The sequence below is a fragment of the Cuculus canorus genome, chromosome 11 (assembly GCF_017976375.1).
Source record: "Cuculus canorus isolate bCucCan1 chromosome 11, bCucCan1.pri, whole genome shotgun sequence".
NCBI classification, from domain to species: domain Eukaryota; kingdom Metazoa; phylum Chordata; class Aves; order Cuculiformes; family Cuculidae; genus Cuculus; species Cuculus canorus.
In genome coordinates this window covers 2,864,417-2,877,782 of record NC_071411.1, presented here as the reverse complement: position 1 = coordinate 2,877,782, position 13,366 = coordinate 2,864,417, and the positions used below count along the sequence as shown (strand labels likewise).

At 42.8% G+C, this 13,366-nt stretch overlaps 1 protein-coding gene across 2 annotated transcripts in view; it reads left to right on the top strand.

Moving 5' to 3' along the window:
• The first annotated feature begins 545 nt into the window (after positions 1–545).
• NISCH (nischarin) overlaps positions 546–13,366 on the top strand; it is a 30,105-nt gene continuing 17,284 nt past the window's right edge. Inside the window, exons 1-5 of one of the 2 annotated variants that reach the window (XM_054076706.1) lie at positions 546–772; positions 6,866–6,949; positions 7,665–7,847; positions 11,132–11,180; positions 12,192–12,355. In XM_054076706.1, the coding sequence (XP_053932681.1) occupies positions 686–772; positions 6,866–6,949; positions 7,665–7,847; positions 11,132–11,180; positions 12,192–12,355 (567 nt within the window). In that variant the 5' untranslated portion in view covers positions 546–685. The remainder of the gene's footprint in view (positions 773–6,865; positions 6,950–7,664; positions 7,848–11,131; positions 11,181–12,191; positions 12,356–13,366) is intronic. The other variant, XM_054076704.1, reaches the window with a different exon arrangement.

Below are 13,366 nucleotides of genomic sequence, written 5' to 3'. Positions count from 1 at the left end.
CTTCACGGCCCTACGTTGTACTGCACAATGCTGTGCTGCACTGCACAGCCATGCACTGCCCTGCACAACACTGTGTTTCATACCACAGCCATGGACAGCCCTGCACGCCGCTGTGTTGCTCCGCACTAGCCTCGCACTGTCTTGTACAACGCTGTGTCACACAGCACAGTCATGCACTGCTCTGCACAGCCCTGTAGTGCACTACACAATGCTGTATGGCACAGCCCAGCCCTGCAAAGCCCTGCATTGCACGGCACTGCGCAGCCCGGCTCCGCCCGCACAGCGTTACCCACGGCTTAGCCCCTGCTCTGCCCCAACACGCGAAGCCACGCCCCTCACCGCGGAAGCCACGCCCATCTCCGCGGACGGACCCGCTTATCATTAAGTCTCGCCTCCATACAAGTCCCGCCCTAAAGGAACCGCGCCCTCACAAAGCCCCGCCCCATTGTCCAGACCCCGCCTTTAAAGCCCCGCCTTTAAAGCCCCGCCCCAACAAAGCCCCGCCCCCTTCGGCTGCCGATAAAGGGCCGCGGGGCGGGCTGTACCGCACCCTGCGGAGGGGGGCGGCTGAGTCAAGATGGCGGCGGAGGGACGGCGGCCGCCGGGGGACAGCGCAGGCGGCCGGCGGGGAGTGGCGTGAGCGCGGAGGGGGCGGCCGGTGCCCTGCGCTTCAGCCCCCGGCGACATGGAAGCGGCGGCGGCGGGCGAGGACGGCGAGGAGCCCCCGCGGGAGGCCCGGGTGCTGGGCTCGGAGCTGGTGGAGAACTACACGGTGCGGGTCCGGTGGGGAGCGGGGTGGGAGCTGCGCTGCCTCCGTCCCGGCCGCTGGGCTCCCCCTGTGCCCCCGCAGCTGCGGCGCTTCGGCACAGAAGGGAGTGTTTTAGCACAGCCCCAGTTTGCCCGTGCCATGGTCGTGCCCAGCTCTCCCTCTGTGTGGCCGTGGAAAATGGTCATTGGGTAAAGGTGGGCTAAAAAGGGTAAAAATGCTGTAAAGAACGCTGGGGAGAGGCTTTTTACAAGGGCATGGAGCGATTGGATGAGGGGGAGCGGCTTTACATTTGAAGGGGGGAGATTTAGATTAGACGCGAGAAAGAAATCCGTCACGATGAGGGTGGGGAGGTGGTGGCACAGCGGAATAGTGGCTGTTCCATCCCTGGGGGAGTTCCAGGCCAGGTTGGATGGGGCTTGGAGCCCCTGACCCAGTGGGAGACCTGCCTGTGAGCTTGGAACTGGGTGGGCTTTAAGGTCCCTTCCAACCCAAACCATTCCATGAACAACCTTTCCTTCAGATGTAAACGCTGCGAAATGCCTTCTTGAAAAGCTGATCTTGTTTTCAGAGGAAACCAGATGATTCCGAGCGAATGGCAGAAGGATGCGCTGGGGGAGGCTTAGGCTGGATGTTAGGAAAAGGCTCTTCACCCAGAGGGAGGTGGAGCCCTGGAACAGGTCCCCAGGGAAGCAGGCACAGCGCTAAACCTGATGATATTCCAGAAGCGTTTGGACAATGCCTTCGGACACACGGTGTGAATGTTCAGGCTGTCCCACACAGGGACAGGAGTTGGACTCGATGCTTGCTAGTCCCTTCCAACCCGTGACATTCTGATTCTGCGTGGCCAGTTTTTCTCTTACCCAACAGAAAAAAAAAAGAGGAAAGATTGCCGGCAGTGTTTTTGTATGGAGAAGGAATTACATTTTTGATGCATGACTTCTGTTTTAACTGTAGCAAGAGGTAATTGGTCTGTTTTTCAGGAAGAAGCTCATCATAAAACAAACCTCAGCATAATTGCAGACAGAAAACATCTCAAGCACACCACCCTTTAGTTATGTAACTAGAAATGTTTAATGCTCCCACCTTATTTTAGTGTGATTTGAATGCTCCTTTTTTGTAGAAAGCACATCATGACATCAGGTTTCTCCCTGCCATAGGAACCTAAAAGAGAAAAAGGAAAGGGGAGCAATGGTCCAGAAAGGCAGTGTTTGTCAAGTTGTGTAATAGTTCTAACTAATATTTCAGGTTATTGCCTCTGAAAAGGTATCTGGAGAAAACAGAGCAGTGGAGAGGGCTTTGAGTTTTCTGTAGGACTGAGCATTTACACAGCTGTGGTACATGAAGGGCCTAACTCTTTTCTAATTGACAACCCCTGAAACATACTTGTGTGGGAATGACTGTTGGTGGGCAGTAGCCAGATTTGCAGACGGATATCATGAGTGTTCAGTGAAGGAGTTGATTAGAAGCTTACAACATATTCTTGGAAATTGCTTCAGCTCTTTGTTGTGTTGGTTTTGCAATGCCTATTCACAGGCAGGACACTGCGCTGCTGAGGTGTTGCCACTGTCTGTGTTAGGATGTCCTTCATCCCTCAAGCAAGTTTGTTTCCGAGAGGTGTGGTGAGGATTGTGGTGTGATGACTGGAACCTGCTGCTGCTTCACCTGTGAACCAAGAATCGGTGGTGTTCACATTTGTGTTGAGAATAACCATGAGTATTTTGCAGTACCAGTAAACAAGAAATTCAAGGGAATTTAACTGAGAAAAGGTCAAAATGTTATCTGCCCCTGTATTCCTCTACAGGTTATGCACACAGCAGGTGAAATGTTAGCTACTTTGCTGCTTCAGCCTGCAAACTAGTGTTGTGGTACTGCTAGCCTTTGGGACTACCATTAATGTGCTGAACTGAGCCCCAGTGCAGGTGTGTAAATTAGCTTCAGGTGGTGTTCAGCACATCAGCTGGTAGTTGGGGATAACGTATTAGGGAGTGCAGGGACAGGATGAGGGAAAATGTTTTGAAGCTGAAAATGAGGGGGCTTAGATGAGATCTGAGGCAGAAATGTTGTGCTGTTCAGGTGGGGAGGCCCTGGCCCAGGCTGCCCAGAGCAGTGGGGGCTGCCTCATCCCTGGAGGGGTTCCAGGCCAGGTTGGATGGGGCTTGGAGCCCCTGAGCCAGTGGGAGGTGTTCCACCCCCACCCTCCCCAATGGCAGGGGGTTGGAACTGGGTGGACTTTAAGGTTCCTTCCAACCCAAACCATTCTATGATTATTTTTTCAAGGCGAGATTTCTTTTTGCATGATTATGGTTCTGAAAATACTGTGCTGTTTTACTGCCATTTTTCTTGGGGAGCTTTAAAAGTCAGGTGTTTGAAAGGTGAGATTTGCCAGTACTTGGTCCTACTTTGGTTCTTTTGCTGTGTTTTTGAAGCAGTCACAGCATTAAGCTTTACCTGCATGTAAAGCCCCTAAAATTGTTAGCAGGGCTCCAAGCTTGCAGCCAGTTTGTGTGAGAAGACCCAAGCCATTGGGAATGTAGGATCTTTAAATGCAACCAGATATTTTGCAAAAGCATTCACAAAGTGAAAGGTTTTATGAGAATTAGCGTTTGCATTTGGTGTTCAATATTAAATTAGCAGCACTTAAAGATGTAGTAAAGACCTGAGTGAAGAGATCAGATGTTGTAAAAGTCAGATAAATTTGGGAAAGGTGAGAAAGGAAATATCCGTAAAGAAAACATCTTTATCCATTAACATGTAGTAGTCAAGGTGGCAGTGGTTCTGTTTACATCTTCAGTTTTGAAAGAATCGTTTTTCTTTTGTGCTTTGTATTTCACAGTCTCAGAAGGAGACATTTTAGTGACATCAACTTGACAGTTGTGAGATTAAACCCTGTAAAATATATCAGGGAGGCCCACGATTCGGTGTCATCTTGAAGGCACTTTCAAAAATGTGATTCTCGTTGGAGTTGTTAGGATGGAAGGCAAAATCCAGCAGGGAAAAAATACTGCATGGGTTTTTTTCTGTTGTGTTGGGAAAATATGAGTGCATCTGCTAGATACTTCTCCTGTGTGTGCTGGCCCACACAGCGCAGATGCTCACTGAAGGCTGGCTTCTTGCTAGAAGGCCTCAAGGCTGCCTGTGCTTCGTTTGTTTCCTGCTGTGCATTTGTTTGGCCTGAAACTGCCTTCCTGCTTTTCCTGTCATTTGCAGCTGGTTTTAATATAAATACTAGCTTTGATATTTAAGGAAAATACTGTGGCTTCCTTGAATGGGTGTAAATTGACTGCTTGAGGAGGAGATGCCATTGCATCACTGCTCTGGCATTTGGGACCTACTGGCTGTGGTCGCACCTGTGTCCTGGGCTGCTTTTGGGCAGCTCTGTTGTCTGTGAAGTGAGGGGCTTGTACTTTTTCTTAACAGTACTGAAGAACCTGAATTTGGATGAGGGATGCTGTAGGAATGCAAGTTTTCCGTGGAAAGTGAGATGGGTGGGGTTTTGTAATGTGTGCAGGAAGTAAACAAAAGGCAGGCTGGAATCACTGCTGTGCCTTGAACAGCTGGCTTTAAAATTATACAGCTTAAAAAGATTTTTAGTGAATATTTAGGGAGATGAAGACATGCTGTTTGGCAGTGAGTACTTAACTGTGGAGAGTTTGAAGTGACTGGCTAGAAAAATTATGAAAATATACTGCACTGCAGGTATGCCAAACATTTCACAAAGAAGAACTTAGCCAAAACAACTGGTGTATGAGACAGATGAACAAAATCTACACGGAAGAGTTTGGTGGAGACCTGTGAAGGAGGAAGACCTATGACTGTAAGCCTTCTTGTGTTTTGGCTCACTAGAAATGCAGTATATGGCATAAATATGGGTGTGGGTTTCACATAGTGTATTTATGTCTGGGAGACAGTGCAGCATGATAAATTTTGTCATCTTGCCACGTATAATAATAGCATCTATAATAGCAGTTGGCTTGATAAACAATCCTTGAAGGGCCTTATACTTGTCATATTAGTGCCCTCAGAATTAATTGCATGTCATATATGTATGACTTCTTGGTTTAGCAGAAACTTAGCTTGTTTTTGCTTTAAAATTATTGATTTATCTATTGAAACAAGTCTTTGTAGCACATGTTGCATTTGTATTTATTCTTGAAGATCATAGGATCTTGTGGATGTTTGAAGTCAGTTGCTGTCGTCTGCATACTGATGCAGATGGAGGGGTGGATACATACTGCTGGCTCTGGCTGCATTTTGCATGGGCAGTGCTACGCCTTTTTACAGACTTAATTGGAGGAGTTGCATCTGTGCATGTAAACACCACTTTAACAGGCATTTTCCTGCCAAGACTATCCATTTGTCTTGGAGCCTTGTTTGTAGAAGTGGTCGGTGCTTGCTGTTGCAGGAAAAGGATAGGAAGCCTTTATATATTTACTCTGACTGTGTTGTATACGAAGATGAGGGGCATTCCTGCCTCATCCCATGAGCTGTGAAGCTTACTGAGTTTTCAGTGCTTCACCTGTGAGTTTTATGCATTGTGTCCTCCACCTGCACTGCATTTAACTACACTGCTTTACCTGCTGTGATTTAGCACAGTCAGGTTTAAAAAGAACTAGCCATTTTATTATGGCTTCTAAATGTAGCCCTTATTTAGTTTTAACTTTAGTCTTATGGTTTCTTTGAGTCTCTCCTTGGGTTATGAGGAACTTCTGAATGCTCACGTTATTCCTTTTCTAATTTAACACTGTCACAGTGAATAATCCTGGTCTCCCATTTCCCAACATAACATGACAGGAAAGCAGACATAGGCCTTAATTGACACTGCAGTTCTGTGTAGGCATTCATCTGTTTTCAGCACTCATCCGAACACTGACGTGTTGCTTGCTGCACACGTTAGACATCTTGATTCAGTTCTCGCTAGGACTTGATTTTTGTTTGGCAAGCCAGTGTCAGGCTCTTAGAAAAATATAATTGGTATGAGATGTAGTTAATCTTCTAAATGCAAGTGGTATTCTGTCTAATGTTTTGTATCATGCTGGCCTGTAAGTGAAAACTGGCCTTTTACGTAATAAATTGGAATTGTTGATGTTTTTTGTTTTCTCAGGTGGGTTTAGCAATGAGATGTGCATCGTTCTCATAGCAGCTATGAGTCAGATCTGCGTGATCTGTGGTAGTAAGCAAGTTCTTAAGTGTATTTAAATGCTTTCAAGATTTGATTACGAATTAGTGTTTTCTCCAAGGAGTAGAGCTGGATTGAATAATAGTTTATTTAATTTGTTATTTTCAGATAGCTGTAGGACTGGCTTTGCTGAGTCTTGTTTGGCTTTTTTCTTTTTATTTTATACCTTTGAAGTTTCTTTGGGATGGCTTGCTTCTGGCATATCCAAAAATAGACTGAGTTTCCTGCAGAACCAGTAGTGTTCCATCTGGACAGTCACCTACAATGGAAATCTTGAATTGTTTGGTACATGCATGGCTAAAAATAAATAGCTTTATGTAAAGAAACGCTGGGTTGCTTTAGATAATTGTAATGATTCTTTGGGCACAATTTTAACTCTCATTGTAACTCTGCAGTTCTGTAACACAAGAAGCTGTCTTGTGTGCTTTACCCTAAAAGGACTAAACCAGTTAACATCCAACCAACCAGAGGATTTGTCTAGACTTCTGAAAGGTTAAGCTCCAGATTTCTGCTTAGCTGTGAACTGGCAGCAGGATGCTTGCCAAGTTCCTCTGCCTGTTGTGGAACTTAATAGATTGAAGAAGTGGTGCTGCCGTCTCAGGCTGTTGTGACAGCTATGGATACTGACTTGACTTAACAGAAGTCTTCAGGGGGGAAAAAAGTAGCTTAGAGAACTTGATTGTTAACCTCTGGGTTGTAAAAATAAAAGCAGTTGTTTTACATGAAGAAACATCTGCATGTTTGTGTGGGGCATCCTGCACGGGTGAAGTCACCTTACAGTTCGGGTTAGCTCTCAGTTAACTGTGTTCCTTGAAGAATATGGAATCACCTTATAGTGCTGCATTAACCAGGACATCTCACGCATGGCTTCTCTTTAAGACGTGCTTTGTAGTTCCCTTACTTGGATCTCTTCCTTGCAGGTGTACATTATCCAGGTCAGCGTTGGCAATCATCAATGGACAGTCAAACATCGTTACAGTGATTTCCATGACCTGCATGAAAAGGTAAGAAAATTAAAGCTGTGGCCTTTGTTTCTTATTAAAACTTGTACAGTTTGTATAGTTCTGTGGAATAGGACATAAATTCTGTCCTAAAGAGACTGAATATTTACCAGGTATCATCTGACCCACACTTTTTTGTGTGAACAGTATTACTTGCCCCTATTACACTCCCCTTTCAATCTGTGGGAGGTTGGTGTGGACGTTAGCCTTGGACAGAAGCTTTTATCAGAGAGTGGAGTTCAGGCTAGAGTCGTTGAACTTTTTACGAAGAGAGATGTTTATGTTCAGCTGATCTGGTAACCAAAAGCTGTGTTGAATCAAAGGCTCTCTTCTGTGAGAGGTAGATGATGAAACTGCCCCTAGACAGTAGCATTGGGTAGTTACTAACCAGTGCTGGTTAAAACCAGATGAAAATGAGGGAAAGTCCACTGTATTCAAGACTGGGCTGCTTTCTGAGAAACACACCAATTCTGTTTTATCTTAGCTACATTCTGCCCTGGGATACTGTGAGTGATTCTCTCAGGAAATGCTATTATTGAACTTAACATTTTATGATAAAATGTTCTTTCTGAAAATACCAAAGACTTTTGAAGTGAAGAGCAAGATTTACTGAAGTAATTTTTTTTTTGATCTTATCAGGATCAGGCAATGTGCTCTTAGTGTATTTTGTTGCATCTTTTGTGCAAGTTGAGGTGGTGAGTAACTCTTTGTCTTTCAGCTTGTTTCAGAAAAGAAAATAGATAAAAATCTGTTACCTCCCAAGAAGATTATTGGGAAAAATTCCAGAAGCCTGGTGGAGAAACGACAGAAGGAGTTAGAGGTCTACCTTCAAACCTTGCTAGTCAAGTTTCCTGTTACTGCTCCAAAAGTTTTGTCACACTTCCTACACTTTCATTTATATGTAAGTTATGTTTTTAGCATATAACATGGAGGCCTGAGTGTTATTCCCTGGCTTTCTGAAGCAGAATTGTACGGAGTCTTAACAAAATAGCTCAATCCACTCTTTTTCAGTGTTTTGCACAATGTAACCAACAAAGCATTTTTTTTAAGATTTTGACACCACTTCTTATTGCACTAGATGCTGTGCTGGCAAGAAGTGTGGGTAGGGACTCGGAGAGGAGGAAAATAACTGCTGGCAGGATAGTTGGAAGCTGTGAATAAATCTGAAGCTGAATTGGTTGTTAGGCTGAAGTCAATAGTGCTGGCTCTCTGAAGGAACATTGTATAATTGATCCCCCCCAACACCCCTACTTAGTGGTTGATGGTTAGAGCTGTGGTTCACACTGAAACAATTTCCAGAAGCCCAAATGAAGAAAAATGGTGCTTCTTCATGAGAGGCACACTGATGGAGTGGCCTCTGGAGAAATCGCTCCAGGCAGCAGACAGAACTTTATGGTAAGGGATGCTTGAAGTAAGAAGCAATCACTGGCTTTCATCTTCAGATTGCAATTTGTTCGTTCATCTCTTGTGTATAATTAGGCTTTTTTGCAGTATGGTGTCATGTTGTAAGGTAGGGAATGAGCCTCATAAAGAGGAAAATGCACTGGAGAACTCAAAGGAGGAGCAGTAATTGCTTTGGGGTGGGATGTCCTGAGATGGCCCTTCAGGGTTTAGTATAAAGGCTTCAAAAATGTCACAAGTGGCCCATTAGATGTGTTAATTAAGCTTTAGAAACAAAGGAAAACCTGTTTTAGTCATATTACGTGACTGTAATTATCCTGGTGAGACTTTAGATTTCTACTTAGATGAACTGTAGAAGGCTCGCTTCATAGTGTTGCTGTTGCCTGGCAAATTTGAGTGAGAAAGATTGGTTTGTCATGATCAAGCTCTCTAAAATGGATTGTAAGTTTTAAATGTGTCAAAAATGTGTGTGATAACATAGGGACAAATCTCTTCAGATGGAACAAACTTCCTGATCACAAGGAAGTTGCATAATTTTTCTGTTCTCTGGCTACCTAATTTTTTAAATTGTCTTTCGTTAATGTTTTAATGCTGTAAATTCAACAAAGGTTTTTATGCAGGTAGTAATTCTTTCTGGTACCTCATTTGGTTTTCAGTTACTGCTTTTTTTTTCTTGCTATGTTCATCCTTTTTTCCTTTTCCAAAAAACTACCATTATTTGAATGAATGCTTCCCTGTTTCTGTGCTCTGTTTCTGTATGGAGGGCAAAGTTTTTCCTTAATCTGCATTTCTTTGCTTTAGGGGAGTCTGGCTTGAGGTATAAGAACTTTATTCAAACTCAATTGGTTTTGATTGAAACTTCAGAGGACTTTTAAATATTTACAAAAAGAAGTTAGGTGTTCAGCAAAAAAGCTAAATATTTGCCACAGTAATTCTACTGGAAAATAACCTTCCCACAGAACTTTGATCTCTTAAAATACCTTTGTTACCAGGCAGCCCATCTGCGTGCTTGAGCTGTTATAATCCCTGATATTGCTTCATTAATTTGTATAGGAAGGCTGCAATATTTATTCTTGTTAATAATATTTCTGGTAGTGGTTATTTAGTTTTGTTTTCCAGATTAATAGAGCTAAATGGAGTTGTAATACCTACCATAAATACATTAAAACCACTCTGAAGCCTTTGCGTGTCACAGGGAAAACCAGGTACAACTTGGCAAGGGGAAGCAGTTGTGTGTGACAGCAAGGTAGAACATTATTTGACATTGAACAGAATGCCTGCAGTGACATGCGGTGCTTGGTTTTTTTTAATTGTCTTATACTTCGTTGTCTTTGAAGATCTGGTTTAACTTACAGAAGCTTTTGCAAGAAAAGAATTGCGTACCCACGGCCTGCTGTTCAGAGACAGCTGCAAACAATGGACTGCTGTGGGTTTCATGCCTAGAAGTACTTAGAGCTGAGACAGAGCTCTCTTGTAGAGCTGACAGAGGAATAGAGTTGCCTTTTTTGCGTGCTAGTCACTGCGCAGTCCAAGTCATGACCTTGTTTGTTATAAATGTAGAAAATTTCTACTCTTATGTCCCAGATGACGAAAGAGGTACAGACTTCATTTGTCAATTAAGTCTCTGTACCAGATAACTGTAATGGCTTATTCAAATGAGAGGCGGAATTGTTGAATTTTGTTTGGAATGCAGCTTCTAGCTTGTTGTTCCCAAAACTGTGGTGTGGAGGCTTTGTTCACCCTCAGTAAGTGGGGTTTCAGTTATACCAAGAATGTGCTTTTCTGAAACTCTTGCCTCGTCAAACGAGCTGAGCTGTCTGCTGCAGATGTCCTGTGGATTCCTTGCCTTGTTATGAATCATCAGGGATTTGTCACTGGAGTAAACTCATCAAATATTCATTTCGTGATGATCCATGATATCTGTTCATCCTTTGCAGCTACCTTAAAATAAGATGTATGTGTCTAGGAGAGGCTTTGCTATCACAAATAGTTTTATTTTGTTCTTTTTGTGGACCTTTGAGAGAGAACTGTTAGGAATGCTCAGAACTGTTTCTGGATTTGCACGGAGCATTTGCTTTTTGTGGGAAGAAGCATGCCTGGGTGGGAAATACTTGCACTGATCTTCATGCACCTTCGGATTTAGAAAGAACAAATCCCTGCATTGAGTTTTCAGCCGCCTTCTTTCCTCCTGGGGCTGTCAGTGCCTGGTGTTGGTTAGCAACTGGGTCCATCCAGGAGGGTGGAGGAGATGGAGGATGGGGAAAAGGGGCTTTTGAATTACTCAGCAGCAAGCAGAATAGAGTTGAAGTGCAGAAGATTAGTCTTTATGTATCTATTCTTTCCCTGTAGACCTGTGAATCTAAAGTTTTGAGTACTTAGTGCATTATGTTAGTCTTAATGTTTACAATTGAAGAATGCTGTATTGTAATAGTTCCTCGAAGAGCACTATACTTGCAATAGTTTCTTCAAAACCAAACTTTCTTTTGGGTTGGGCCGATGATGGCTAGTGATAGCTGCTCTAGCTGCTGTTGCCCTTTTCAAATATATGTGAAATGTGATTATTTAAATTATCTTCCATCTTAGAAATGAAAATAATGACATTAAATAATTTCAGGTTATTTTTATGAAGCATTATAGGGTTTCAAACAAATCTGTAAGACAATCACAGTTGATTTCTGTTCTAACAAAAATCCTGTACTGTAGCAAAAAGGAGATTTCAGTATATTGAAAAATTGGAATTGTGTATGTAAATAACACTTGACTATGATGGTTTAATCTTTGTAGGAGATCAATGGGATCACTGCTGCGTTGGCAGAAGAACTCTTCCACAAAGGTAAAGGACTTGGAACTTGCAAGAACTGGAAATTATTTCCTCTATGTGCTTGTGTTCTTATACCTGTGATAACTGATCTCCAGTCAATGACATCTGAATTTTCCATGTCAGATGTATGGGACTTTTTCTTCCCCTTCTTTCTCTTTACTTGTTTCTTGCTGTTTGCCCTTTGATTCAAGCTGCATTTTGGGAGGAGCTGTCAGAGTAGCGCAGCTATATATGAGTGACTTTAGGTTTTGAGAGGGGCCCGTTAATCTGTGTCCTTAAAGGAAAGGTGGTGCTAGTGGTGATTGGAAGCTTTTGTTAAGCTTTCTGTTTGGTATGTTTTATTGTAACCTGCAAGGAAGTTTGTCAGTGAGTCCTGATGTAGCGTGTTAAACGCAACAGAGCACTTTACATAGCTAACTTAATATTATTCTTCCAGAATTTGGGAAACATGAGGCCTTCCTGGTCAGTTAATCAAAGGATGGGCTTTTCTCTGGCTGGTAGATGAAAATGAAATGCACTTACTGTAACTGCAGCAGCTTCAACTCATCCATTAACAGCAGGAGGCGTGTGAAATTATTAACCCATGCTAATTTTGATGTTAGGCAGCATGGCAAAAGATGTAACATCTGGTTTTTAGATGACTGGCGCTGCTTTTTCTGAGTAGAATAAATCCTAACTGTTGTGGAATTTAGGGAGATGTCAGAAAAAGCTTAACTTTTACTTTATGCAAATTAACTTGGATTCTAGTCCTGTTAAGATTGAAGGAAATTTGCCATTAATTGCAGTAGGAGCTTCAGGTTTGTATGCTGAACACCCATTTGCACATCTAGATTATCCTGGTGCTAAAAATAATCTTAGTTCAGCCATTCTAGTTTAAAGTGGTGAAAATGGATGTTTTGGTATGTTATTTGTGAGTTTAGAATATAAATTACATTTGGTCTCTAACATTAGATGTATTGTGTGCATTTTATGCATTCTTAACAATTGCAGCATTGTTTGATACCGTCATTCCCTGTGTTTCAGGAGAGCAGTTGTTAATGGCTGGAGAAGTCTTCACCATCAGACCTTTGCAGTTATATGCGGTCACTCAGCAGTTGCTGCAGGGGAAGCCGACCTGTGCTAATGGAGATGCCAAAACAGATCTAGGTCATATTCTAGATTTCACTTGCAGACTCAAATATTTAAAGGTGAGTTATGTTTGCACAAGTATTGGAGATGATGTTTCTACCAGACTGATGTGACTTTTGGTGTACTTTCAGAGTAATTTTGGAGTCTAGGTTGAATGCATGAGGACTTTACTGGTAGTAAACACCTGCAAGCATTTAGAAGACAATGTTAAACAGGTGTTTATTCTGGGAAAGGTGTTGCTTCTCCTGTGTGATGTGGTTTCTTCAGCAGAGACGTGTACAGGTACAGCTGCAGAATCTTACTGGGTGCTGGTAGGAATGAGGAAATAAATATTAGTCACTTCTGCCCTGTGTTCTTTGTAGATGCTGTGATTAGGCCAGAGTATGTGTATACATGTGCATACATGCATGTTTATATAAATCCTGTCCCATTTATTACCTTTGTCTGACTGTATACAAAAGTTAAAAGAGAAAAACAAGCAACCTAACAAACCCCTCACTTTCATAGATGAGATGGCCTTGAATTTCTAGGTAAAAGTACCATTTCAGAATAAATGTGAAATGTAAATGTAAAATGTAAAATTATTCTCTGGAGCTGGTTTCGTGTTTCCTTCCAGTGAATTGGAAGGACTTTTCCTGTGTAACTTTCCTGCTTGCTACAGCTCGAAAGCCTCTTTTTAGCCTATGTAGTACATGAGCTTCCTTTCAACTGTGTGGTGTGTTCAAAGGGAAAACAAAGTATTGATCGAGGAAGCTTAACTGGAGCACTTGGGATGTTGGGAAAGCAAAACCACAGCTGTACTGATATTCCTGTGCATCTTCAGTTGCCTTTGCCATCCTCTGTGGGTGTAGAATCCTCCAGACCGGGGGTTCTCTGGCTGGAGAATTGTTTAGAAAAATACCCATCTTCAGAATTTCTACGGCATGGTTGTGAGTGGACAGCTTCAGAGCCTGTAAGGGCAGACAAAAACCTTAGATGTTTCTCTCAAAATTATATTCACAGCAAACATAAATGAAACTACCCCTCTTATGCTACCAATGTACTCTGAGGCCAGAATCCAGTGACCTTGT